Genomic DNA, 27308 nt, shown 5'->3' with positions numbered 1-27308 from the left:
CACCTGACTTCCTACAGTAAAGGGCTGGGTTCTGTCAGAAAAATTCCTCTCAAATTGCACCAAAGCTTTAGATGCATGTTTGACATACTCGTGTCCTGACATCATTTAGCTTATTTTTCTTCCCTGTCCTTTTTGAATTGACCTTTGTGTCTAATTAACCCACCTGTCCATCAGCCACTGTGTATGGCATGAAAACGATGTGTATGTTCAGAGCAGAGCCAGGGGCCAGAAGGCCAGAGGGCCAGAGGGCCCCGTCTCTGCTCTGCTCTAGTACACTTAAAACATGTTAGTTGTGTACTAACAACAGCCCTGCAGAAAAATGAAATGAACTAAAAGATAGTAAAGTAAAAGATAGTAAAGATAGCCAGAAATGTGCAAGAAATGGCCACATGGCCTTCTGAAGCTGGTGTAACTGAGTGGGCCTGTCGAGCAAATGAGCTGAGGGAAGTGTCCAGCATGAAGCTATACGGCTAGCAGGTGGTTAGTTTAGCTTAGCACAAAGCCTGGAAATTGGGTTTAAAAGAGTTTAAATCCCTCACAGAGAGCAGCAGCAGGGACAGACAGACAGACAGACAGAACACAGTGAACAGGTGAGATAGTTTAACTTGGCTCACTGCTTATTGGACATGGGTCAGATCCAGAGAAAGCAGGTCATCGTCTGATTACACAGCAGACAGAGAAGCCAAAGCCATGCTGTGTTCAGTGGAGCTTGACCCAACTGGGCTGGGGCTGAAAGAACAGTTTTACAACACCACCTTCCTATCTGTTTTTAATGCCATTTTTAAACACAGGGGGGTGCTGTGCTCTGCTCATACAAGCTACACTGTGGTTTAATTGAAGCTGGTTTTAAAGTTGCTCCTGAGTTCATTTTTCATATCATTCCTCATTATGAAGATGGTCATGTGGAAACTGGAATTAAAGAGCTCACAGTTTATTGCCTTGCATATTTCACTGGTTTTGTATAAACACCAACAGTGCTGTCAACAAAGGTCCTCAGTCGGCTTCAGCCAAGCAACCAATTGGTGCAATCTGAAGTGCGTCACCAGAATCACTGTGTGTGTGTGTGTGTGCGCACTTCTGCATCTAAAGCCAGTTAGTTAGAAATATGGATGTGAGCACTCAGTTGCACACCAAATCAGGTTTTCATCAGGCTGGATGTAGGTCTGCAGCATCAGCAGCGGAAAGTACCAAAACATTTATATAATGAACATGTTACTCAATAAATATGATAAAAAGTAGTGTGATTTCTTTACTAAAAGCTTTTTAGGGTAAAAATCTGTTTCATTCTCTTTGGCGGCACCTGTGGTGGCAGGTGGTAATTGCAGGTGTGCATCCACACTGGGTCACAGAGGTTACCTCATTTGGTGATAAATACTGACTAAAACCGTTTAAAAGTGCCATTTTAAATGTAGAATGTAAAAGATGACATCAAAGGCTCTAGGTCCAAGGAGGCAGCGACAGCTTAGTTTATCCAACAGATTATCAAGCTGGTTAGTTATTGGACGATTTCTGTGATGTTCTAAAAACCTCTAATGTACCAAAGAAATTGAAGAAAAGACTGGAGCAACAGCACCCCCTTCTGGTGAAAATACTACACCCTTTGTACCTGTGTGTTGCTTAATATTACCCAAACAGAGAAGGTCTGAATTTGTCCATTAAAAGCTCCTAAAAGTTGGACCCCTTCAGCTCTTCGATAGGCCTTTTATAGGTCCGGGACCCTCATGTTGAGACCTTCTGGAGTGAACTGGAATGTTCCTTTAAGTCCGGGAAAAATGCGGAGGAGAGGCGGAGCTGCGGCGGTGCGCTGTCACTACACAAACCTCCGCGTCTCGGTGCGCTCCTCAGACGTGTGGATGTGCGGCCAGCGGGCTCATTCTGCGGGGAAATGAAACACGCTGCAGGTCCCGGAGCTGCAGACGATCCGGCGGGCTTATTCTCCAGCACTTCTCCTCCTCCGCCTCTTGTCCTCCTAGTCCTCCTTTCTCTCCGGGACATCACGCACCGTCCGGGACCATGTTGTTTTTTGAGTTATTATCGCCGTATTGGATCGAGTGAAAGAGAAAGTCCACACTGGATCTGAACCCTGCGCACTTCTCTTTGGATGCTTACTTGATGTCTGAATAACCCCAGCGGATTTTCTGGCTCAGTTTTCAGTCTCATATTTTCTGGATTATTCCTGCTGGGAAGGAGATATGTTGGTTTTATTTGTACTGAGTCTGGCCGTGTTGTCAGATGCAGGTTAGTGTCATTGTTGTTAGGGACAAGTGCACCAATGCAGAAGTCCATTGGGTTTTGGGGTAATTTAAGCTCTATAAGAGTTGATGCTTTGCATGAATTTAAAGTTTATTTTGAAATAATACACATAATGATATAACAGGTCTTATGTTAATGATAAATAATTAATGACGAGTCTCATTGTTGCTTATTTTTGGTTAGTTTGGTGTTTAAACAATATGTGTGATCTGGATTTACAACTCTATCACTGATTTCTGTCCAATATCTATTGATAAGATCAAAGGGAATTTAATGTAAATGATTCACTCCTCCCATGACCTCCCCACCTACAGACAGTTACATAATTCATCCAGAAAAAGGTTCCTCGGTGCAAAAGTCCAATAATTCATCTCCTTAAAGCTTTAATAGTGTGTCTGTGAGGTCTTCCACATGGAAGAGAAAAAAATAACAAAGGAAGCTCCAGGTTAAATATAATAAATCCACTTTGGAAGATGACACTGTGGCCCTCAGGGGGGCTTGCAGAGCGCCTGGAAGGCGTCTGAATGCACCTGATCATCCTCCCAGAGAGCTGCCAAACTTTATCTGTGTCAGAGTCCACACTGCACGGCTGCAGTCTGAGGCAGGCAGGTGCACAATGCCTCCATTATCCAATATCCCCCTTTTTGCATAACACTTCCGATCGAGGTAAATCACTTGACTTGTGTACACACGCACACATTAAGTCACTCTTGCTCTCAGCACACCCACTCACTCTCACAGATTCAGGTGTGTCTGGTCATTAATCTCTGTGGAATGTCTCTTTTTTTTACTGGCTAATATCAGATTAGACTACGTCAGCACAAAGAGTCGTCTGTCAGAGTCTCTGTTATGTGTTCTTCCTCTTCAACAAATAGTCCCAGTTAGGAGATTTATTTGTGAGTAACGGACTCTTGTAACTGCCACACCTTGTCATACCTGACGCCGCTGCACACCCTCTTCTCCTCCTTTCTCTGTGCAGGTCTCTCTGTGGAGGTGTTCCGTGCAGGCGTGGCCCCTCGCTGCGAGAGCCGGGCCTGCAACCCCCGCATGGGTAACCTGGCCCTGGGGCGCCAGGTCCTGACGCAGACTGTCTGTGGCAACAACAGCACCGAGCTCTACTGCTCCTACTCTGACCCCAACCCCAACCTGGCCTGCAGCGCTGCCAAGTGTGCCAAATGCAATGCCGGCCTCCCCCTCCTGTCCCACTTGGCCGGGTCCATGTCCGACTCCTCCTTCCGCCACCCAAACACCTGGTGGCAGTCTGCTGAGGGGGTGGAGTCAGAGACAGTGCAGCTGGACCTGGAGACGGAGTTCTACTTCACGCATCTCATCATTGTGTTTCGCTCACCAAGGCCTGCTGCCATGACCCTGGAGCGCTCACAGGACTTTGGGCGGACATGGAAGATGCTACAGTACTATGCCAGCAACTGTACCGCCACCTTCGGGCTGCAGGAGGAAAAGGCAGACGTGGGCCGGGATGGAGCCACCTGCACCTCCAAGTACTCAGGCGCTTATCCCTGCAACCGGGGAGAGGTGAGATGCATCATTATCATCTCAGTGTCCACAGGCTTGCAACACATTTATTCTCTGTTCTCATTGTTACTGGTGGAGTCCACCTTTGCCACACAAGGTTCATATTCCAGCTACACACAAGTGGTTCACAGGATCTGTGCTGGTACTGGACATTGTACACCTGACAAAGGCCAAAACAGAGCAACACGAAAGACAGCATTCAGTCATGAGCTTCTTCTGTTGTGCTCCTGATAGATGAGCAACCAGAGGTGTCAAGTGCATCACAGCATTGTGCTGGAAAGGTTTGCTTTGTTTAAACCACAGGTGATCCAGACCAATCAGCATCCTGTGACAAATGTAGGGCACATTTTACAACCCATATATGCCTTTTATTTACACATTCTCGAACGAAGACAACAAAGACCCATTAATGACATGCTGACTGTACCTTTCTCTGTCTGTGACTTGATGATCTCATCATTCAAAGTTCATAACAGGCGCATGCCTTCCTTTGAAGTTATTTTATTATTCATTTATAACCATTTCTAAGGACAACATCCTAGACGGTTCTGTGTAAATGGTGTGTGTCAGCTCATCATGTGTAAGGACAGGTGGGCATGCAGTCAAGGCTGAGGACCAAACTGTCAACCTTACAGCTAGTGGACATGCAACCTATCACCCAGAACATCAGGTTAATAGTGGACCCCAGCTGGACTGAACCCAGGTTTTGGTTCCAGCTTAGTGCCTCATTGGTCTACCTGTCCACTGCTACTTGGTTGAAAAAATCTGTTGAACTGCTGTCTGTTTGTGGTGTTGTGGGTCTTCTGCTGTGGTCGTCCCCTTTAACCTAACATCAGGTTTCAGTCTTCACTCTTCTCTCTGGGTTGCTTAATTTCCCCCAATCCTTCATACAGTGTCGGGAATATGACTTTAAATGCAAGAAGTGAGTGAGAAAAACCTCAAGAAGCAGCAGTTAAAGTAAATAAAAGTTTAGGTTCGCGTGTAAATCAGCTCTTGAATTACCTCTGATCAGCAGGTTAAGGTAGGTGTAGAGGACGGATACACACCTGCAGTGCAGTGCTGTGCTGGAGGGGGTCACAGGTTTTCTACCTCTGTGAATGGATGATCATGCCGTACCTGCCGCGTGTGACGGCTAAACCATGCTAACAAACAGTAGATTTTTTAAAGCGCAGCCTGTCTGTCATTTCCCCTCCCTCTGGAACAAAGTTAGCTCCTTCTGCAATGAGTCACGCAACATGCAAGAGTCACACGGCGTATAGTTAGCACACTGAGCAGAATGAAAGCGGAGCGCAGCCAGGTGGGGGAAGCTGTGTGAGTGCATGATTGAGTGTTTAATAGGCGTACTTTGACTGTAGCACGAGAGGGCTTCCTGAGCTCCATTGATGTTTAATTGAAACAGTGTGTGTCGGGAGCTGCTCTGCAGATGTGTGTGCATGGGCATGCCAAGCGTGGTGCTGCTCCAGGCTCCCTGCAGAGCTCTCTTGTGTGATGAGCATTTACACCCTCTTTGACGGGCTCTCCCTGCTACTACCAAGGATTCCTGACATTATTTCCTCATGCTGTGTATAAATATTTATTTACATTTTGTGTGCAAAGGTGTAAAAATAGCAAACTGGTTTTCCTCCTCCTCATGTTATGTTAGTATCACCTGTGCTGGGAACATGACCTCTGACCTCTAAACCCTCAACTGATGACCCTGAGGTTAAAAGAGGTCAACAGCTTTGACAGCCCAGCTGCTGCTGCTCAGCTGTTCACACCTTCTCTGTCTGAAGCCTTTGCCTGTAGTGACAGCCCATGGTCTCTGTGAGGTCATAACAACCAGCCAGTGCAGGATACTAAGCATGTGGGACATGCACCTGCTTTAATGTCATTTTTAGGATTAGGCTTCAAGGTTTCCATTATAGGTGGAAGCAGAATTTAGCTTTTAGCACTTAAGGGATGTTTTTATTTGTCTGAATTAACATCATAAACCAACCAGATCAAGGCAATTTTTACATGTATGATACGATGTAATATGATGGTGGTGACAGTGAAGTCATGTGACCATAGTGTTGTTTGGTTGTAGCTTTAGCGATTTACTTCTGACAAATTAAGGTTAAAGAAAAAGTTGAAAACTGCGCATATTGAGGCCCTTACAGGATGCAAAACATTTCTTACATTTAGTATTAAGACCAACAAATAAGACAATATTTACTCTAAAATTTAAGATTCAGCTGCAAATTTCCAATGATTTCTTAGCCTAAGAAGGTGTTTAGGCCGCATAATGTTAATTGTCTGTCTGCTTCAGACTGATGGACAAATAACATTATGCACTTAAGTATTAGTGATTTAAAGTTGTTTGTTTTTGTCGTCTGTGTGTATCAAAGCATGCTGGGTTGCATGTGAGCGGAAGAGGAAGCTGTGATGGATGGCAGCGAAGGTTTGCGAGCGGGGGGGGGGGGGGGGGTTGAAGCTGGGAGCGATTACAGGCTGCAGGTATTCTCAGCTTTCTGCTTCTCCCCTTTCTCCCACAAACATGAAAGCATGTCATCTCATGCGCTGAAAGCTTTTCGTGTTCACCTGCTCTGTGGAGAAAAGGTAGTGTGTGTGTGTGTTTGTGTGTATTCAGGGCTCCTTGTCTTATTTATGAGGTCAGCTGGGCTAGAAGAATGTGAGTGTTTGTTGTAGAGACTGACCTCCTTAGGGAAGAGAGAGAGGGACACCAGCTAACACACACACACACACACACACACACACACACACACACACTGACTTCTTCTTTTCTGCAGTAAGTCGAGCACACACACTCGTCTGTGCCCTTTCAGATACACATACAGTCGGCTCTCCATCTGTCTGCAAGGAAGGAAGTGCCGTTGCTCTGATGGCTAGACACCCATCCCCCCCTCTCTGTTTCCCTCTCCCATCAATGCCCATTGTGTCTGTTTACCAGATTACAGTCCACATTGCTTTGATGGAATTAGGCCTGTTAAAGCCAGGCTTACTTCATTTTTCAGCCTGAAACAGGAAGAAAGATTTTTAGAGGCCTACAGTGAGCCCACAGAGAGCCTGCAGTTTGTTACATACCTTCATGGCAGGTGTAAAACTTTTTCACCAACAGTAATCTGCTTTCAGCACAGCATACTCAGTTAGACACTTTTCACTGGCTGTGTTTTTTTCGCTGCTTTAGACTCACTGTTGGCATCATGTAAATCCAAAAATACTTTCACAGTAAAATAAGATTGTGTGGAAACACTGACCAGGTGGTGGCAGTAGGATGAAATTTAATTGTTTTCCTGAAGTAAACTGTGAAAAGGAAGAAGGAGAAACAGCAGTTTGGCATTTCTGAATTGCCAGTTGCAAATTTGAACAGGAAAGAAATGGCAAGTCTGATTTACAACTCGGAAAGTTCCAACAGCATCAAATTACGATCCATTGATTTATATACATGTTTGGGTTTCCAGGTATTCAGATTTGTCTACTGCTAGAGGTTCACTTCATTTATCAAACATACAGTCCCCCCTTGCCCCACGTATGTCTTTTGTTAATATACTAATGTTATAGGAAATGGGAATGTGGAAAAGACAACCTGAACTGGAACCCAACATGTTTGTGAATAAAATTTTAAAACAGTTAGAGGATGAGAACTCCAGGATTAGCTTTTGGACCCGCACAGGAAGATAAATTCTGGTGTCATCAGCATATATATAGTAGAAGCTCCGTGAAGGTCTCTTGTGGAATGTGGTGTGTAGAGGAATGCACTGATGTGTTTTATCAGCGTATGTTTGTGTGCATGCCAGCGTTGGTGCGTGTGTGCTAGTGTTGCTGTGGTGTCGCCGTGCTGTCGCAAGCCTTTTGTCCGGCCCTGAGTTATGTGGAACTGCATCTCCGTCCTCGTCTTTGTCTGGCCCTGCTCTCCGCGCTCTCCCGTGGACCGGCGCCCCTCGTCCTATTTGTCGTGTTCTCTTAATTGCGAACCACAATGCCGTAACCTTGTGACCTTTTCCAACAACAGAGAAATTAATAGCGCTCCTCCCATCACACTCTCGGTGAGTCATCGAGCCAATCAGGGAGCAGCATGGGGGCCTTTTCTTGCATATGAAACCAGAAGAAAACTCACACACATAAACACACACAATGATATCGGTGACAAAAACACACCCTGGTAAAGATACACACTGCAAACACACATAAGTCTTTCACAGCAAGAACTGGGGCAGACACCAACTTTTTCACCCTAACAACAGCAGCAGTTTTGGTTGCTAATGGCAGCAGTAGCCATGGTGATGGCAGGCTATAAAGGGATCTTCAATTTGAAGGATGTCCAGGGACCAGACAGTGTAAAGAGAAGGGGAGTTGGGGGGAGTACACACATTTAAAGACACCCAGCGCCTTTGTGGTCACATGAGGACATGTGATGTGTAAGGTCAGAGTGTACGCCACAAATGATACCAAAACAAACCCCCATTAACGTGACAGATGTAGCGACATGAGCAGCATCAATGAACCTGATTGTGCTGCTCAATACACCTGTCTAGTCCCTTTAAATCATGAAGGGGAGCTGTAGAAGAAAGAGCATGCTATAACTTCTTTGCTAAGAAAAGATTTTCTGAAATGTGACCACCAAAACAATGTCACCACCGCAAGCTTCTATGATCCTCAAAAACAGGGACAAAGGGCTGCACAAACATGATTTTGCAGCTTTCTTCTATATTATTTCTCCAAAATTATCAATGCTATTACATTTTTAAAGACACCAGGTAACTAGCATTGCATTTCTTCCAGTCAGATATTGCATGAATGCTTGTCAATCATCACTTTAAATTACGCATGTCCCATAAAAACCTGCCCAGGCTCATCAGATCAGAGAGAAGTTAAAAAAAGAGGCCTGTTTGTTCATGCTAATAGATTATGATGTGATTGAACACAGACTGTTCGTCTCTCTGTAAATATCAGGTCATCTACAGAACCCTCCCAAAGTGGGAGTCCCTGGATCCGTTCGGGATGGAGGGCCAGCAGCAGCTGAGGGTGACCAACATCCGGATTCGTCTGCTGAAGCATCAGGCATGTCCCTGCCAGGCCAAAGACCTCAGCTCCGATCAAGAGGCTCTACCCACACAGCACTTTGCCATTTACGACCTGATAGTGAAGGGAAGCTGCTTCTGCAATGGCCACGCCGAGCAGTGCATTCCTGCGCCGGGATATCAGCCAATCAGAGACCGAACCAATCATGTGGTAAGATGAGAGCAAATTCTCTTTTGTGTTTGTATTTATATTCTTGACCTTGATAAAATAAGTCCATTTATAACCTTTCTCTGGATCCCTCAGCCTCTTAGAAGTACTCCATCAATAGTGTCTTTAGTGGTGAATTAAAACCAAATTATTTAGTAAAAAGTATTAAAACACTTCTAGATTTGCTGGATGTACCTCTTTGGTGTTATTTAATGCAATCAGATTTCCAGTGCAAACAAACTTGTTTTTAGCTGCGATTCTGTGATAAATTGAGCTTCTCTTCCATGTCTGCCATGTTTTGACAGCTTCAGCCAATCCTCAAGTCTTACTTGTTTTGATAATTATCAAGCAGTAATCATACCCCATGGGCAGGTTTTTTCACTCTTTCTAAGGAAATCAAGATTTAAGAGGGTTGATAGTTACACACTGAATGCCTTGTTCACTTTATTTTGGCAGGCGTGTTAATAACAGACTAAAGGAGGGGTCACCTTTCCATCTCCCCTGTTTCCTCTGCACTTCTGGCTCAGTCTGGTCAGATAAACAGCTGCGTTGATGTGCGTGTGTGTTGATAAAGGTGTGAACAGATAATGTTTTTCTTTAGCTGGAGATCAAGCGTAAGTGTTTCGGAGGCCGGATCCTATCGCAGCCGTCTCCACAAACAGAAACGCCGGTCAGCTTTGAAGCTGAACGCCTGTTCTCCTGCAATCAGTGAGGTTCCACAGGAAAGTGAGAGTTTCCTTTACAGCATATGGGCGAAGACATTTAGACAGATAAACAATGGTCCTGGGGTATAGCAATACTTAACTGATTATAGATTTGTGAAGTTGATAGAGGCTGTTTATGTTTTATACTATGGTGTTCTGCATAAACATCCTATAAAGCAAACATACCGTAAAACTTTAAAAAATAGCCCGGGCCTTTATTTGCCTAAATCGCAAAATTGTCCCTGCTTATATTTGGGACAGCCATCCAGAACTAGCTGAAAAGTTGTCCACATCCCTTCATCATTAATGTCATCGTACATTTCTTTAGCCTTGTTTATGTGTCTCCATGACAATTTCACACATTGGCATAAATTGTTGTTGTTGTTTATGTTATATTTATAGTTATATATTTGCTCCTTACCTTATGAGAAAATCAGACCCGGCTTATAATTGAGGCCGGCCTTTATATGTCCAAATCCATAATCGGACCGGCGTCAGTTCAGGACTGCATAAGTTAAGCTGCCGAACAGCAGCAGGTTAATGACCACTAATATTAGCATTCATTCATTTTGGAGTTATATTTGGTTTATTGAACATGAACATATTTTTAATTTTGTATTGTCTGTATTGTCGCTTATAGGCTACCACTCTCAATAAAGTGGTATTGACAGGGGCAGGGGTAGTTTTTCCCAAAATGTCAAACTATCATTGAAGTTATTCATACTTGACATGTGTTTCTGTTTAAACATCTTTAATTAATCTATGAATCCATTATGGTATAAAGAATAAAATGATAAAAGTATGTCAAAACACAACATAGCTCACTTCAGGGTCCAGATATCGCCTTCAGACGAGCAGCTTAAAAAACTGTTATGAAGCAGAGTGTGTTTGGTATTCTGCATGATAAATAAATGGCACGATTCTTATGTGTTTTCTTTGCTGACACCAGCTTTTTATAACGAAGCTGCTGATAGCCGATTTATTAGACGCAGTTCTTTAAATCTGCCAAGAAATTCCAAGTAGCTCTGCTGAGTGTTTTCATGAGGATTTCCTTCTTTTGAGGGTAGAAAATCCTCTAAAATGCTCTTTCAACCAGAGCACTGTAAAACCCTTCTCTGCACGCCAGGATCATATTAATCATAATAAATCATTATATTGCTGGGGAATACAAGACCAAGTATATGTATTTCTTCTCAACTTTTAGTCCAGCTGCACTTAAAAATTAAAGTTTGAACAGTAAATCCTTCTCGACTGTCATTCTAGACAACATTGCCTCAGGTCATTGGAGCGCAGCGGTGGTGCTATGTGCCATGCAGGAGCGTTCGGTAAACACACACGCTGGTTATATAAGTGCCTTTACCCGCCTATCAGCAGTTTGTTTTGTGTCTCCGTTTTGACAGAGAGCCACTGTTTCTGGCAAAACCCAAACAAGCAGAGCAGCACAAGACAGGAGATGAGGGCAGAGATTACTGATCGCTTGGGGAACGGAAGGGAAGGGTGTGTGTGTGCGTTTGTGTGTATGGATATGCATTTTTCTATGTGTTAAACACAGTGCAGCGTTCTGTTCTATTCATGTACTCGCGTTCATAATGGTCTGCTGTATGTAATAGCTGTGTGTTCTTAGGCATGCAATGTTGTGTCTGCTCAGAGTGTGTGTGTGTGTGTGTGCAGTAATCGGCAGAGAAAGTGGCCCTGATTGTCATTACTGCTGAGACGCTGTGAGATGAAAAAAGGCCAGTTTGTTTTTTGTTTGTTGTTTCTTTGTGCTCCTGTCCTTCCACAGGGGAGTTTGCGGTTCAGGGTGATTACACTGTCTGTTAGTTGGTCACAAAGCCAACATACACACACTTAATGACATCTGGGGCCCATGATACTGGAACATTAACGGCCAGTCAGAGAGTGTGTGTGTTTCTACGTTTTTGTTCTCATCTTTATTTGCACCATGTCCTCTACCGCTCCAAAAGTGTCACTTCACAGTGCTGCTTTTGTGCACACATCTATAGGCGTGATGCTGCCCTGTATTTATGGAACAAAGTGGAGGAATGCAAGCAAAAGAAGCACATATGGTTTGTTGTGCTAACCACAATATCGTGTGTGGTTTAATGTTAACCTGCCTCACACACAGAGGTTGAAGCTCTCTAAAAAACCTCTGCTACTTTCTTAAAGACACAGCAACCATGCCCCCATATTTCGACTCTTTCACCTAAGACAAGGCGAAGAAGACTAAAGCCATCCTGTCTGTTGTGAAAATGACTAGTAATGCCTTTGCAAGGCTTAGCTAAGATGCTGGGTTTCATTGTTGTCGTATGTTCCTTCAGTAACACCAGAGGCAAATATACATATCTGCTTTTTTCATTACAATTGTTTGAAAAACATGATTTGCATAAAAATGTCAAAATGTTCAATGAATTCCTTTATCATTGCCATAATGCCTCAGATGCAGGTGTGAATGAAGCATGTCTATTGGCACCATTATTCAAAACTCCATTTAAACATTTGGTTGTCCCAAAGACAACTAATCAAGATCAACAGCTTCAGTCCAGCCCTGCTTGTCCACAGTTTACACGACTGGGTGTGTGCAGGCCTCAGTGTGTACATGTGTTAATTGTCCCATATCACGGAATGGTAAACATGTGAAATTGGTTGAAATACCAGCTGTCTGGACTCCAGCCCTAGGCTGCTGGCCTTTTGTCCTTCTCCTCCCTCCTATATGTCCATTCTTTCTTCTCTTTCTGCTCCTTTTCACTAATTACTTCTTCATTTTTTTGTCAAATGTGTCATTAGGTCTCCTGCTACTTATTTCCCCAGACCTCTCATTTGTGCAATTGCCCCCTCTATTAGTGTGATTGAAAAGCTGTGTGATGCGTGTAAAACCATTTGTGTGTGTGTGTGCATGGGGGGTGGGGGCTGATCTGGGGTCAGTTCAGGCAGAGGACATGCTGTTTGTATCTCTGCTCCTATAGCAAACCATGTGGATGTGTTTAAGTCTATACTCCCTGTGTGTGAATCAGAGCCATTTAGTTAGTGACACATCACACACACCGTGGGAAACAAGAACTGATGTGCGTTTTTGTGCAATTGCCATTATTTTCTAAGCTTGATTAGTGTGTGTGTGTGTGTGTGTCTACCTCTGTAATCATTGTATAATTGTGTGTCCTACATTACAGTTGCACGGTGTAACGCAAACAAATAAAGAGCTTCCTCAGATGCCTTGACCCCCCCCCCCCTTTTCAATCATTATCCAGCATGCATGGCATTCCAGCTCACAGGAATGACAAGGAGATTGTTATTGTGCTCTCAGAGCTGCATACTTGCACTCTTCTCATACACACATACTCATAAACACACACACACAGGCTTTTCAGGGCAGAGGCCCATTCTTGTTTCCAGTGATGAAGCCAAACAATCAATCTCCATTCACTAATTTCAGGCATATAAAAGAGAGAGAGAGAGAGACCGATACAGAAAATCAGAGGAAACTGAGAAAAAGAAGAGAAGCAGAGAACAGCAGGAAGTCACAGAAAAAGAAAAGAATGAAGGTGTTTAGACCAAAAAGAAGAAGACAGAATTCCACACCTCCAATAGTCTCATGCCCATGTGGGAAACGTTCCTTTCCATCACACTGACCTCTTTGTTCCTTCCATTTCTACCTCCATCTACCATGTGGCCTGTTGCTAATGAGCTCTGTCTCTCCCCTCTCAGGTCCATGGGAAGTGTGTCTGCAGACATAACACTGCAGGTGATCACTGTGAGCGCTGCGCTCCTCTCTACAACGACCGGCCCTGGCAGCCTGCAGACGGACTGACGGGAGCGCCGCACGAATGTCGGAGTGAGTTGAACAAACGCGCTCACACCTTCTACAGGAAAAACATTATGTAATGTGCAGCCCATCATCAGAATACCACTGTGAATAAAGTTTCTCTGATTTATGAACCAAAGCCCCTAGTTCTCTTTACAGGCTGTAGATCATGATGTTGTTGAGTTTCTGCAATGTACAAATGGTAATATACACATGTAGTGTGAGTGCTATATTCTGATGGATGGTTTCCTCTTTCATGTACACTAGAGTGCAAGTGCAATGGACATGCTGAGAGCTGCCATTTTGATTGGGCGGCATGGCGTGAATCAGGTCAGCGCAGTGGAGGCGTGTGCGACTGTCTGCACAACACTGAAGGCCGACAGTGTCAGAAATGCAAACCCGGCTTCTATAGAGACCCCCAGCGACCTCAAACGGCCCCAGATGTCTGCAAACGTAAGACACACACACACACACACCTCCCTACTGAGAGCAAGCTATTCAGTATTCTTTCCTATCCAATAAAAAAACAGAGGAATCAAGCTAAGCTTAGCTACACTACATATATCTTGCATTAGTAAGGTCAACATTAGGTGACAAATAATTCACATTGTAAACTGCAAGTTAACCAATACACTGGCATGGGGTCAGGTAATGTTAGCCAGTATTGCACTGTGTTGGTACCAGGAAGTGAGAATAAATATACTATGTTTTTTTATTAGGCATAAATGTAGTTGTATCTGTTAAAATAAAAGCTCACTTACTTCATACTGACCGAATATTGTGTTGTGCATGGAAGTCTAATTATGAGAGATGACATGAGGAATTTCACAGGGAAATGTGAGGTGTCGTTTTCTGTATGCGTTGTGGCAAAATGACACTGAAAGTCACACCCTCGACATGTAAAACACACTCTAAAATGTCAGAGAGCATAATTAATCATACCTGTGGTGACAGACTCTTGCTGGTGTGAATCACAACATTAACCCCATACACACCACATTGGCACAGCACTCTTATTCTCTCAAGGAATGCTGAGGACTGAGATCACAAGCTGGGACGTGCTGGATGACGCTGAAATCTGATGGGCACCTGGCTCTGTGTGTGTTGGTGTGTATGTGTGTGGGGTGGCAGACGGACCACACTATGTTCAAGGTTTACACCATAGTTAATCATCAGATGGCGGCATTCCTGTGTCCTGACTTAAAGCTCAACACAAAACTGTCCTTCTGCCATTTTTCAGAGGTGACTCAGATCTTATGGTGCTTTGGGGTAATCATCGTCAGTATTTGTGTGAGGGTCCTTGCTTTGTCAGTGTCTGTGTGTGTGTTTATGGTGGGTGGGTTGAGCAGCATACTGCCCTCCGGTGATGAGATGAGTCTAAAGTAAACAAGAGATAGTCATCCATAAACAGAGAGCGGTGGCTACATTCTCCCTCAGATTATCCATCAGATTTGACCCAGTGAGCTAAGTCCTGCAGGTATGCTGGACTTGTGTGCGTGTGTGTGTCTGTGTGTGTTAATGTACACTCACCTCAGTGAGTCCTAAACGACTGTCAAATAGCACCAGACCGTTTAAAACACCCAGATTAGCAGATTGTGATGACAATCAGCCCAATTTTGGCAGAGTTGTCATTACGTTGTCATTTTCTTTTTCATATTTGGAGAGATGTGAACTAAAAACATCTGTGATCTCTCAGCCCAGCAAATTATTCTGTCTAATCATTCTGTGTCTAAAGATTGCAAGAAAAGCCACGCTTGCAGCTCTGTGAAGCTGAACATTGAGCAAATTCTTCTCACATTTTCCATACAAACATGTAGGCATGCTTGCTATTACTAAACCTAAGCATAGTTGTTGCTATGGCATTTATATGAAGCAGTAATGCTAATCCTTTAGTAGCTGATGCTCCGTTGGAGGTCAGGAAAGGATTGTAATTCTCCTTAAAAGTGAAAGTGTACATCACATATCTTGACAATCATAAAGCCTTAATTTTACCTCAAACTGTTAGTTTAATATTTTAATGCTTATATTACTTGGGGTAAGACCAAAAACATGCAAACAATTAATTAATAGACCTTCATGTTAAAACACAACAGAAAATAAAACATGTTTACTTGGGTAAAAAAATGATGTAGCCCTTTTATGTGACAGGTGGGAGTCATGTCGAACTGTGGGTGTCAGGCATCCAACTGAGCTCCACCTTTTCTCCCACTTTTAGATTAGCTAAATCCAAAAATGCAAAATGCTTTATTGGCTGCAATACCACAAATGACCACTGGGAGAAGTTGAAAATGTGATTTTAGCTTTTCTTTCAGGATGCATTATGCCTCCTATTGCCACTAGCACAGTGGTAGACTATCCCATATTTATGTAGGCTCAACATAAATAATAATCCACTACTTGCAGTTCAGTAAACAGGGATTACCAGATGAACTGAGCTCATTGCCTGCAGCAGGCGTGATATGGTCGGGTTTAAATTTCAGCGATTAGGCCGTGTCTGTTTTCCGCACCTGAAATCTCACCTGCAGAGCAGCTAATGATCCTCACACAGCGACAGCGTGCTCGGAGAACCCCGAGACAAAAGTAGACAGGTTGTGAAATCCCACTGCAGCCGCTCACTGACAATGGAGGAATTTCCCTCTGTGTCGTGAAGAACATTTTTTTCATACCAGTCTCTGAGGGGCCCAGGAAAGAAAACACTCTGTTCAAGCTCATACACACCGAAACAGTTTAGCAGGAGGGAAAGTTACAGTGTGTATGTGTGTGTAGATTGTTGTCTGCTGTGGGTTTTTTTTGTTCAGACAGGTGTCTCGTCATGTCTCAGCACACACTCATGAAGTATTCATTGTCAGAGCCCTTGTAGCTGACAGCTTTCTTACACACACATACATTTGCATGGTGACCCCTTGAAACTCTCATAAACTCTCACGCAGATATGTAAACTCACACGTGTTCTGGCTTTACATGGAGGCAATGCTGTAATCTCTGGTAATTATTAATACATGGTGGCTGCTCAGCAGTGTTGATACGGCCTGGTGTGCATGTTTACGTCAATAAACAATCAAAATGTGATATCTTTATGATTTTGTAGCTCACATACAGTTCAGTTTTATGACAGGAGTTATCTTATCTTTGCTGTGTGATTATTTGTCTGATAGACTGTCTGGTTTGATTCTCAGAAAGGAGTGTACCATCGTTGTTATGGAGAAAAATAACAAACCCGAAAAAAATAAAATTACAATTAAATCATAAAATCCAACACAAGCTCTTAGCTCTTGTACAAAAATTAAATGCACTGTAGAAGTTTTAAAAATGTCAGAAACAATGAAACATATAAGAGGTTTGTTCTAAAGTTCCAATATTATACTAAAAAGAAATTAAAGAATTAAATGATTCTGTGTTTCTGTGGCCTCCTGTAGGGAAGACTCTTCACTCTCATCAACATGGTAGCCAATAAAATGGCAGAGAGGCTTATTGCAGAATGGAGAAATTCACCTTAGTGTATGTAAATTGAAGTCTGGCCACAATATTGATTATTCATTTAAGGACTCTTTGACGATCTTTCCATGCTCATGGACATTTGTGTGCCGTAGATACACAGGTTTAGCTGAGAGATTATTGATTTCTGAAACAGTTGATCTAATTGACCACATCGAGAAGTTTACACAATGATGGTAAGTCATGTGATAACAATCAAAAGCACCTGAACATCCACTGAGGTCAAGACTGAACAGTAATCTTTCAGTCATGTTTGTTTATGGTCGACAGTCATGTGAATTTCTCATGATGTTTCCAGACACAAATGCAGCATTAACAGAGGAGCTCAGAGGGCTTCTGGGTGTACAGTAAGCAGTCATTTACTGCCATTCAGGCTTCAAGCATCATTAAACAGGAGAGAAATGGCTGCAAACACCCTGTCTTTGTTTCTCCCTGCTCGTCTTTTGCCTTTCCTTCACCACCACGTCTCATCCTCGTCCTGCCCCCTAACATAGGGACAGATTTATGAGGGAGGCCTGACACCTACTCTTGCAAGGCTCCATGTCCCAGCAGACAGTAGTTTTCTCAGTGGAAACATGAGTGGGTGTTACAGTGTGTGTGCAAGTATATTGTTTTTGGAGGTTGTTTGAAGAGCACCCTATCGGCAGACAATTAGAGGGGACATGAGGGAGGGAGAGGGCAGAGTGCTTGTCTGTGTGTGTTTTGTTGTGTTTTTGTGAGGACCGGTTTGAAAGCTGTGTAAATGTTCTGTTCAAGTGTGATGGTTAAGTTTATGTCGTAAAATAATAAAAGCAAACGTGTGAGTGTGGGTGATAAGAGAAAGAAAGAAGCCTTTGTCTTACAATACAATAACAGCAGACAGACAATAGATCATCTGATAAATGATGAAAGTGCAGGTGATAAGTTATGATTTACTGCTCATTAATTGGAGACCTTTAGACTCACTGCTCCTCTGTTGTGGTGGGTCTTTCATATGTGAATTTTGTTGAGGTATTCTGTCAGCAGCAGTTCTTTTTTTGAGCATGATCATGCCAGCAAAATTAAATAAGATGTGAATGTAGCCTCTGACTGACACCAGTGCTATTGTTTTATGTAATGCATGATGTGGTTAAAATTAGATCCACATTTTTTGAGCGTGTGAGTGTGTGTGGAGAGAAAGCAATTAGAGAAACATATTGTTTAGCCTCACTGCTGATCCAAACTTCAGAGACTTTGTCCAGACAGTGAGGGATTATTGGAATTCAATGCCCTAGCAATGCAGAGGCACTGCAACTCAAGAAGAATGGCATTGCAACCATAGTTCTTGTTAAGACATATGTGAACAAAGAGGTGGAGCTTAAGCTGGGGTGAGCGGGGAGATGTATACGCAGGAAGCGGCCTTGAAATTTTAAGACTTTTTTTAAGAGCAAGATATCTAAAAATTCAGCCTATGAACTGTTTGCATACATTTTGTTTTCCAGCCTGCAGCTGTCACCCTCTGGGCTCCATGCCGTTTCACCTGGCTGACAGCTCGCTCTGTGACCCCTCCAACGGAAACTGCATCTGCAAGCCAGGAGTAGGTGGACCCCACTGTGACAGGTGCATGGTGGGATACTGGGGTTTTCATGAATATGGCTGCCGGCCGTGTGACTGCGCAGGAGACTGTGACCCGTTTACTGGAGACTGCATATTTGGGTGTGTTGAACAAACCAAATGTCACACTAAGTCCTGATGAATTGATTAGTAAAATGTTTATTGTAATGTTGTGCTGCAGTTCTGATCTGTACAACTTAGAGGGAAACTCCAGCGAGCCTGTGAGGATCTTCAGAGTAGACGAACTTTTCTCTGCCCTCCACTACTCAGGTGAGATATAGAGACTCTGCTTGTGTGTGTGTGTGTTTCCTGCACAGTCCAGTGACCAAGCATTAATGGTTAAGTAATGACAGTCTTGATGGGGCCTCAGTCAGACATGGAACAAAGATGGATGTGTGGACTTGTATTATTCATAAACATAATGGTGACCTGCCTCCATTTTAGGGACAAAACAAATAACCATAATCGTGACCTTTTAGTCTGAATAGAGTCCTTAATTTCTTGGGCTTGGTGTGTATGTAATTACAGACAGCAGACAAAGTTGTGTGGAGACATTATGTAAGGGCACGTTATCACTACGGAATCAATGTATTGTGTGTGTGTGTGTGTGGTTTCCAAGTGTCCCTTCTCTTAGACCCCCCTTTACCTCCACCACCCTGAAAATGCTGCTTTCATAGGCACATTCCTTTGGACACACACACAGTGTACTTGCATTCTTAGGACACTACGTACAGTTTCTGCGACCACACACACACACACACGTTATTTAATTATGTTACAAATCTGTACTCGTGTCTTGTCCCCTGCAGAGAAGTGTGAGTGCAAAGAGCAAGCCCTGACCAACAGTAAACTCTTCTGCACCATGAATTATGCATACGGTAAGAATTCACACACACACACAAACACACACTCAAATTAGGTCTGGTTCATTACAGTCAGCGAGGCAATCCAAGATCATTATAGGTCAAAAAATGATGACCTCCAGATAAACTCCATATAGTTACTGATCCAAAAGAAACCCCGTTCTCCCCAAAGCCCTCAGGGGACCGAGATTCTAATCTGAATTTCAGCTCAAACTAAAAAAAACTCTATGATCCTTTTAAAGTTTGCCCAGCTACCAAACACACAGACTATATAGCGCCACGTCAGCCTTCTATAACAGCTTATATTAACCGTTTGTTCCATTTTAGTACAGCTGTTAGCACGTAGGTGCTAAACAAGATGGCAGATTTTCAGCATACTCTTGGTTCATTTTATCTGCTCTCTCTGGCTCCTTAGTGCTGAAAGTAAAAGTCCTGTCAGCTCATGATAAGGGCTCCCATGCTGAGGTGGAGGTCAAAGTTCAGAAGGTGCTCAGTCAGAACACCAAAGTGAAGATACAGCGAGGTCGAGTCACACTTTACCCAGAGTCCTGGACTGCACGGGGCTGCACCTGCCCCATCCTTAACCCAGGTCAGACACACACACACATATTTACACATATAGAGATAAATATATAGCTTCTAAGTTGACTGTCCTTTGACCTATTTTTTTCAGGAGTGGAGTACCTGGTGGCAGGGCACTCGGACCGTAAACAGGGCCGCCTCCTGGTCAACATGAAGAGCTTTGTCAAACCTTGGAAAGCCAGCTTGGGGCGCAAAGTTCTCACACTACTTAAGAAAGACTGCAACTGGTAGATGCAGAGTGGAAACACCAGAGAGACAGGTGATGAAGACATGGACTGCCCTGTCTCCCGGGTGTGGATTGTTGTATCTAAGCAGGATTTTGGAGAATTGAACTGAGATGATTAGATTCCTCACTTTTCTCTGCTATCATTCAATGGTGGACTGTACAAACTGAAAGCATGCAGGACACAACATTTTATCAAGAGAAACTGTCATTCTTACGTTCTTATGTAGGAGTCAAGCATCTGTTGCTGCAGCTGAAGACATTGATGAACTTTATGAGCTCTATTCTGAATGACTGAATGACGCCTGGAATATCGACAATTATTAAAAGCACACAAAAAACTGTTCTTCCTCCTCTGCAGCACTTTAGCCTGAGAAGGACTGGGAGAAAACAGTCACACAAACAGAGGAGGATGAAACACACACTCACATATGACCCACCCCCCTTTAAAGAGGACACACACTCCTAGAGGCAACTGTGTGTGTGTGTGTGTGGTGCAGAAAAATTGTACAAAGCACCCAGAGTGACGCTGAACAAGCCATACAAGCCGCTACAGGTGGTTAAATCTTAGTCAGTCCAGGTGCGCCGGTGTTGAAATCAGAGCGAATGGGTTTTTACCCTAAACGTGAATGTATTTGCCTGACTCTGTGTGTGTGTGTATGTGTGTGTGTGTAGAGAGAGAGAATGCAACAGTGAGCACAGTCCAGATTCAGTCGTGCTCTGAAGCTCATCTGTAGGTTTGAACCGGTCCAATGTTAAAGATGCAGCAGTATGTTTATTGATTCATCTCATATTTACAGTCCACTGCTAAATCCAGAAAACTCTTGTTATTCCTTCCTTTGTGCTCTTGTACAGTATTATTTGTATATATCTATATAAATATTATTGCTCATCTTTCCCTCCCTGTTTAATTGTTTTTGTACATGGTAATATTAAAACATCACACCATCCTATCTCAACTTTGCTCTTATTTTTGCAGTTTGACAGTCTTATCTATCACTCATATGAATGTTCTGATAAAGCTGCATGACTCTAAGTATAACTGCAGTTGATCCAGATTAGCAAAACACGTAAATCAATACGCAGGCATTTACATCATGTTAGCTATGTAAACATTAATTGCACAGGAAACTTTATAATGGTACAAATAAGGTGAGTACGTACAGTCTAAATTAAATACATTACACATAAAAGCATCTGGGGCTAATAGTAAGTGAAAATGTGTTCCAGCAGCAAAAAAAAGCAAAACTTTAAAACATTTAAAATGAACATTCTCTGTATTATAATTGTAACACTGTGGTGTTCCCCTAAAAATAAATAAGACAAATATCAAAGTACATATAGGTCCTCAATTTAAATGGCAGTTTCTTAACTATTAGGACATCTACGTGGACCCACAGCTGTGGAGTCAAATCAAAAGAACGACTCCAATCTTTTTCAAGAGCAAAACTGAGTAAAATGTTTAGCATTAGCATATCAGATTGTTGCTTAGCTAAAGCTCTGTTCCCAAAGTGGTAATTGGTTTTGCTAATTGCAACAGCTGTCTTATTTGAGAATTATTTTGCACTGAATTGTTCCGTATGTTTATTCGAATAAAAACTTGGCCAAACTGAGATAGCGTGGTCTCTGGTATTAAAGCTAATGGTGTTAGCAAACATCTTGGCAACCAGATCTCATTGCTAGTGGTTCTGTAAAGTGCGTTGTGATTGTTAGTGCTAAATAAATGAATCTCCACATGACAGGCGACTCTTCAACTGTGATGATATTTGTAACAAATGGTTTGTGTGGCAGCTTTATTTTCTCTTCTAAACACGTTAGTCTCTCTGGATTTCTTGCTACATTGCCATTTGTCAGCTTTTATGTGATTATAACATTACAAACCTAAAGAAATAACGGACAAAAACCAAGACCTGTGTTGTAGTGAATCATCTCTTTTGTCATTGAACCCTTGTTGCTGAGCAGAACCGACTCCAGACACACTCACTCGAACAACTCTCAACAACAGTTGATATAACTGCCCAGGCCTTGAAATACCTCACATAAATTGGACAAAAATATCCTTATCATGCTGCTCTCTTTCTCACACAGACACCTCCTGTTCCTCTTGCTGTGTCCCTTCAGATTAAGTCATCCATCACTCTCGCTCCCAAAACACTCTCCCCTACATTCACACAGCGCCACAGAATGTAGATCATAACAGAGAGGCCTGGGCGAGCACACACACTCTGTTTGGGTTTAGACGGAGCGCGTGTTTTCCACTCGCCGTGACGTGGTTGGCCGAGAGGTGTGGACACATTCCTGGCGCATCGAGCAGTAATCTGCGGCAGGCCAGGTCGAAGGTTGTTCACCTGTCTGCTGGCCTCGCCTCTCCAACAAGGGGTGAGTGGGAGTGGATGTTTTCTCACAGCTGAGGCCGGATAGCCTCTTGTACCCACATTTCCTCATTCATGGCCCATTCACAGATTTGTGGCAAAGGGGTCACGGCTCCTCTTACTTTCTCCCGGGCTGTTTCCAGACAGCAGGGGAAGGGGTGAATGAGTGCATACAGGAAGAGGAATGTGACTCAGTGCCAGTGGTAGAAGTGAGTAAGGAGATTCTTTTTAATGTTACTGCACACCACAACACCACATTTATCTGTATCTTAAGAAAGAGGGCACAACTGAAATGATATTAAGCTATTGCCCATCAACAGTGGTTGTAAATTATCCCTTTTAGTTTTAGACAAAAGGCAAGTTCCAGACTGGAATGAAGCTACAGCAAGTGCAGGACTTAGTGCCTCCATGTTAAGATGTCCAACCTCACAGCAGAAACAAACATGTTTACAGTCTAGTCCACAAACGGTTTGTCTCACTAGATAAGTGTCAGGCACTGCCAAAATGACGTTAACCAGAGCCAACCCCCCAGTTTCAAAGCTGCTCATCTTTAAAAACAGCCAGAATTGTGAATTTCAGTCTTTAGAATGTTTGTTTTTTCTGTTCAGCTGTAGAAACAAAAATATTAAGGACTAATCCTAACCAACTATAACTAGATCCCCCTGATTCTTACACACTGGTCTTTAATTATTCGTAAAGGTTTTTAAAAAAAAGGTGGCAGTTGCTAAAAAAAAAAAAGTTCAAGCATTTATTTATAACCCTTGGAACCTAGTACATTGATCAAGACCCAGGACCTCTGGGTGCTGGTTGCTGTGACACCCAAAGCAGGCCAGCTTCAGGGTGTCTGTCTCAAGCTGATGGGTGCTGCCGAAGAGGGGTATTGTGACTCCCAGTGAGAGGAAGGGAAGGTAGGAGGTGGTGGTGGTAGGGGGGGGGGGTCTTATTGTCTCCAAGCCTGCGGGAGCTGCCATGCACTCCGGGGCCAATGGCAACACAAGAATGCTAACAGGACAAAGGCCATAACTCCATTCTATAGCAGCACAAGCGAGGCATTGTGTTCATACAGGCACAAACACACACACTTATATACACACATGCATGCATTACTACAATAACACACACACATAAACTATACTGGAGCAAACTATGCATCTGTGCGAGCATGCCAAATGCTCATTTATCAACTAGTTTCCCACACCATGCAACCCCCCGCAGGACATCTCCATCACAGGCTGAGAATGGCCAGTCGATCCTGGGACAATGAGCGAGCGATCAGCAGAGACACACAGAGAGAGAGAAAGAGCGAGGAGAGAGAGGTCTGGGGTTCAGCTGCAGCAGTGCATGTGTTTGTGGCCTGTTGTGTCTACACTTCAAGGCCACTTACCACAAACACCTCGAATCTGAAGGTGTGCAGTGAACAGCAGTGGAAGAAGTAAAGGAAAAATGAGTCCTGCATTATATATCATGTGCTTGCAAAAGACCCATATATATCATTATTAAATAGGATAACCACACTCAGCACAGGTTAACTCCTCCTAGAAAAGCTGAACAGCTGAAAGGATCAAACAAAATGTGGTGATTGGATTTCTTCTCATATCTCTATAGTCAGAGGAAGTGTGTGCAGGATAAGTGAGTCATGTGGTCAGTATTATCCCATCACTTACAAAGGAAATGAGAAGATTGAAGCATAGAAAAACCAGTCTGAAACCTAAAAATATCCAGCTCCGTCCTCAGAAACTGTTCATGCTCTTTAGTTTTCAATTGCACGTGGAACACACAGACACACATCAGGAATGTTTCTCAACATAAAGAGCAAGCCAGAACAGGGACAGTGCTGTTGACATAGCAGAGCGATCAAGACACTATCTATGATTATTATACAGCCATTCAAACAAGGTCCTGATGTCATTGAGTCATTATGAATAAACCCACAGATCAACGTGACAAGAGACGGACAGTTAAGGAAGAAAAAACAAACACTCACGACAAGCTGGGACACTCTATAAAAAACCTATTAAACATCAGGAGCTGTAAAGTAGCCAACGCTAACACTCAGCCTTCCACACACACACACACACACACACACACAGGCTGGAAGTCTGGAGCAGAAATTACAGGAGATGTGTTTGTTTACTGGCATTTCCCCCCTCTGGCTTTACCGGCACCTGTGTTTTCAGCCACCACAAAACAAACACCGTATCCAGCTGCGTTAACACCACCATGAAACCACCGGAATGGCTTCCTTTCACTGAAATCACCAACCATCTTTCAGTGAAAACAAGTTGCAAAACTGCTGGTTGTTTCATGTATGTGTGTATTTTCTATCTTTATTGGGACAAACCTTTCATAGAGAATTATTTATTTAATTTCACAAACAGTCATATTTATGACCAGATTTGACTTTTTCAGTGGTGCACTGAATGCTAACAAGGTTTAGAGGTCATCTTCCAGATTTTCTCTCTACCAAAAATCAGCAGTCTTCACCATGCTGGAAAAAGAGCACCCCTTATTAGTGCTCTCATGTCCTCATGGACCTCTTTTAGGTAGCAGACAATTGTACGTCTGCAGTGCTGATTTACAACAACCAGAAACACCACGCTCTCTGCATGTAATGAGAGCTGAATAACTCATCTCCTTCTATCTTTGCCAAACTTATCAATCATTACTCAAGAAACAAAAATCAAAAACTGGGCCAGATTTGTAGTACTAGGAGGAAAATATATGACTATTGACACTTGGGAGACAGGAGCCAGAACAACATTCTCATCCCCTATGCGTCACATTTCTGACAGCATTTCAAATTCAAGTCCAACTTTCATTGGCAGCATATGTCTGCTTCCATCTCCACAAGCTCCTGGGAAACTGGAGGCTCAAAGCTCTTCTCCAGCTGGTTTTATCAATGTGTTGTTTGATTCAGGAGAGGTAACATAGTGTGAGTTTAACACAAACGTTCATGAGAACAATTTGATAACGATGCATGCAGTAAATACTCCCAAACAGTAAGCAGCACCTGCCACGATTTATTAAGTCATCAGATTTAATGCTCAAATTAAACCTAGCGATTAAGGCAGAGGACATGAGGTCTTCAGAAGAAACGGACAAAAAAAAAACATGTGTGTTTATGAGAAGGAGAGAGTGCAGATGAAAAGGAGAGGGAGGGTGAGTTAGCATGTGTGGACACGAAGGCAGTAAAGGCCCCGGGGACATTGAGGGAGAAAAACATTAGAGATGATTCACAGGCATCGCATGGCACATCAACACATACCTCTTTCTCTAAGTCACTCACAAACGCCCCTTAATCTCTCTCACACAAACGTCTGGACACAGGCATGAAAACACACACACACCTCCTGTTCAGAAGGGGTTTAATGAGGCTTGTATGGATCAGCTCCCCACTAATCAGAACATGAGAGGGATTCTTCACAGACGTGTGCTGAGATTAAAAGTTTTCCTTCAGGCGAAATTTCTTGAATGAAACCTGACTCTTGCCTTTAAGCTCTTATTGAAAATGACTGTATTAGACTTAGACTTAACAATAACCACAAAGTGTAACCCTTCCATACATTTTCACAATTTTTTGACAGCCTAATCAACAAACAACTGTTATATTTTTGAGACGTAAATCTGTGCAGCAGACGATGATTTCTCCCTAAAAACACCAGCCTACACTGATAGCATCTACACACTGAGTGCCACCATGCAGCCCCCATTAGCCAGCATGAAGCGCTACACCTGCATTACACACCAGCATACACAGTTTGTAAAGGTACAAGGTCAGAGGACACACACACACACACAATTGTGAAAGTAGAAAAAACAAGCATAGTATTGTGATGATATTACCAAAGACAGAACTCTACAGATGGAGACAAAACCACTGGAATTAAAGGGTACATTTGTTAGACTGGATAACTAAAAGTGGTGAACAGATTGAAACATGACATTTACTCTGTGGGACACAGATCAGATTTCCCAAAAATATCCAAAAAAGTAAAGGGACAGCTCACTTCTATGCTTACATGCTGCACACACTGACAGGTTCTTTGTGCCCTCATGTAGAAATATATGAAGTGAAAATGCATCTAATCCATGGAAACTGCAGCTGATCTGGTGGGTACTCTAGCTTTCTGGCTATTTTGAACTTTGTGAACAATACTAGATCGTGAAGGTACGTCCAGCTGAAACAGGCTGTGATGACAAAGGGGGCCAGAAAACACTAAAACTACAAAGCACATGTAAACAAATAGATTTCAATTTCTATTTCAAATTCAATTGCATAGGTACCATCCTTATAAAGTGGGGTGTAGTACATAAAATATATAGGCAGCCAAAAACTACAGTACAATTGCTATAATAGCCTAATATAGCAGAACTGCTTCATATGAGTGAGCATTTAATCCTTTTTCCTTCTAATTTGTCTATAAATAAAGTTAGAAGCCAATCCTGTTTCTGGACCTTTGATTGGAAATATAAATGTGATTGTACTGATCTGGTTTGGCAGTATAGTGTTAATGGCAATGACCATTGGGATTATACGTGAATGTAAATGATGTAACACTTCCCTCTAGTGGTATATAATTACATTGCGTCTATTTATTTATTAGAGCGTTGCACTGATTTTGTCAAATTAACTAATATTCTTGCAACGAGAAGTTTTCAGCAGCAGAACAGCGGTAAATGTGACACTTTACATTCATTCAGGTA

The 27308-nt window shown here is 42.9% G+C and overlaps 1 protein-coding gene across 1 annotated transcript; it reads left to right on the top strand.

Annotated features, from left to right (window-relative positions):
* Positions 1-1826: 1826 nt before the first annotated feature.
* Positions 1827-21191, top strand: ntn4 (netrin 4). The gene is made up of 10 exons (XM_028433745.1): positions 1827-2238; positions 3233-3786; positions 8719-8997; positions 13401-13527; positions 13765-13950; positions 18453-18666; positions 18746-18834; positions 19374-19442; positions 19843-20016; positions 20101-21191. The coding sequence occupies exons 1-10, from the start codon at positions 2193-2195 to the stop codon at positions 20238-20240; spliced, it is 1878 nt and encodes a 625-aa protein (XP_028289546.1). The 5' UTR covers positions 1827-2192; the 3' UTR covers positions 20241-21191.
* Positions 21192-27308: the final 6117 nt, after the last annotated feature.

This window comes from Parambassis ranga, chromosome 2 (genome assembly GCF_900634625.1).
Source record: "Parambassis ranga chromosome 2, fParRan2.1, whole genome shotgun sequence".
Lineage (NCBI taxonomy): Eukaryota > Metazoa > Chordata > Actinopteri > Ambassidae > Parambassis > Parambassis ranga.
The sequence above is the reverse complement of the archived record's forward strand: the minus strand, read 5'-3'. Positions and strand labels throughout refer to the sequence as shown.

What these genes read in the sequence shown, in the direction of transcription:
- ntn4 (XM_028433745.1), top strand. Translation starts at nt 2,193, where the DNA reads ATGTTGGTTTTATTTGTACTGAGTCTGGCCGTGTTGTCAGATGCAG. An exon ending in GGCCGTGTTGTCAGATGCAG is followed by an intron (nt 2,239 to 3,232) that starts GTTAGTGTCATT and finishes TTCTCTGTGCAG; the next exon opens with GTCTCTCTGTGGAGGTGTTC. An exon ending in ACTGGAGACTGCATATTTGG is followed by an intron (nt 18,667 to 18,745) that starts GTGTGTTGAACA and finishes GTTGTGCTGCAG; the next exon opens with TTCTGATCTGTACAACTTAG.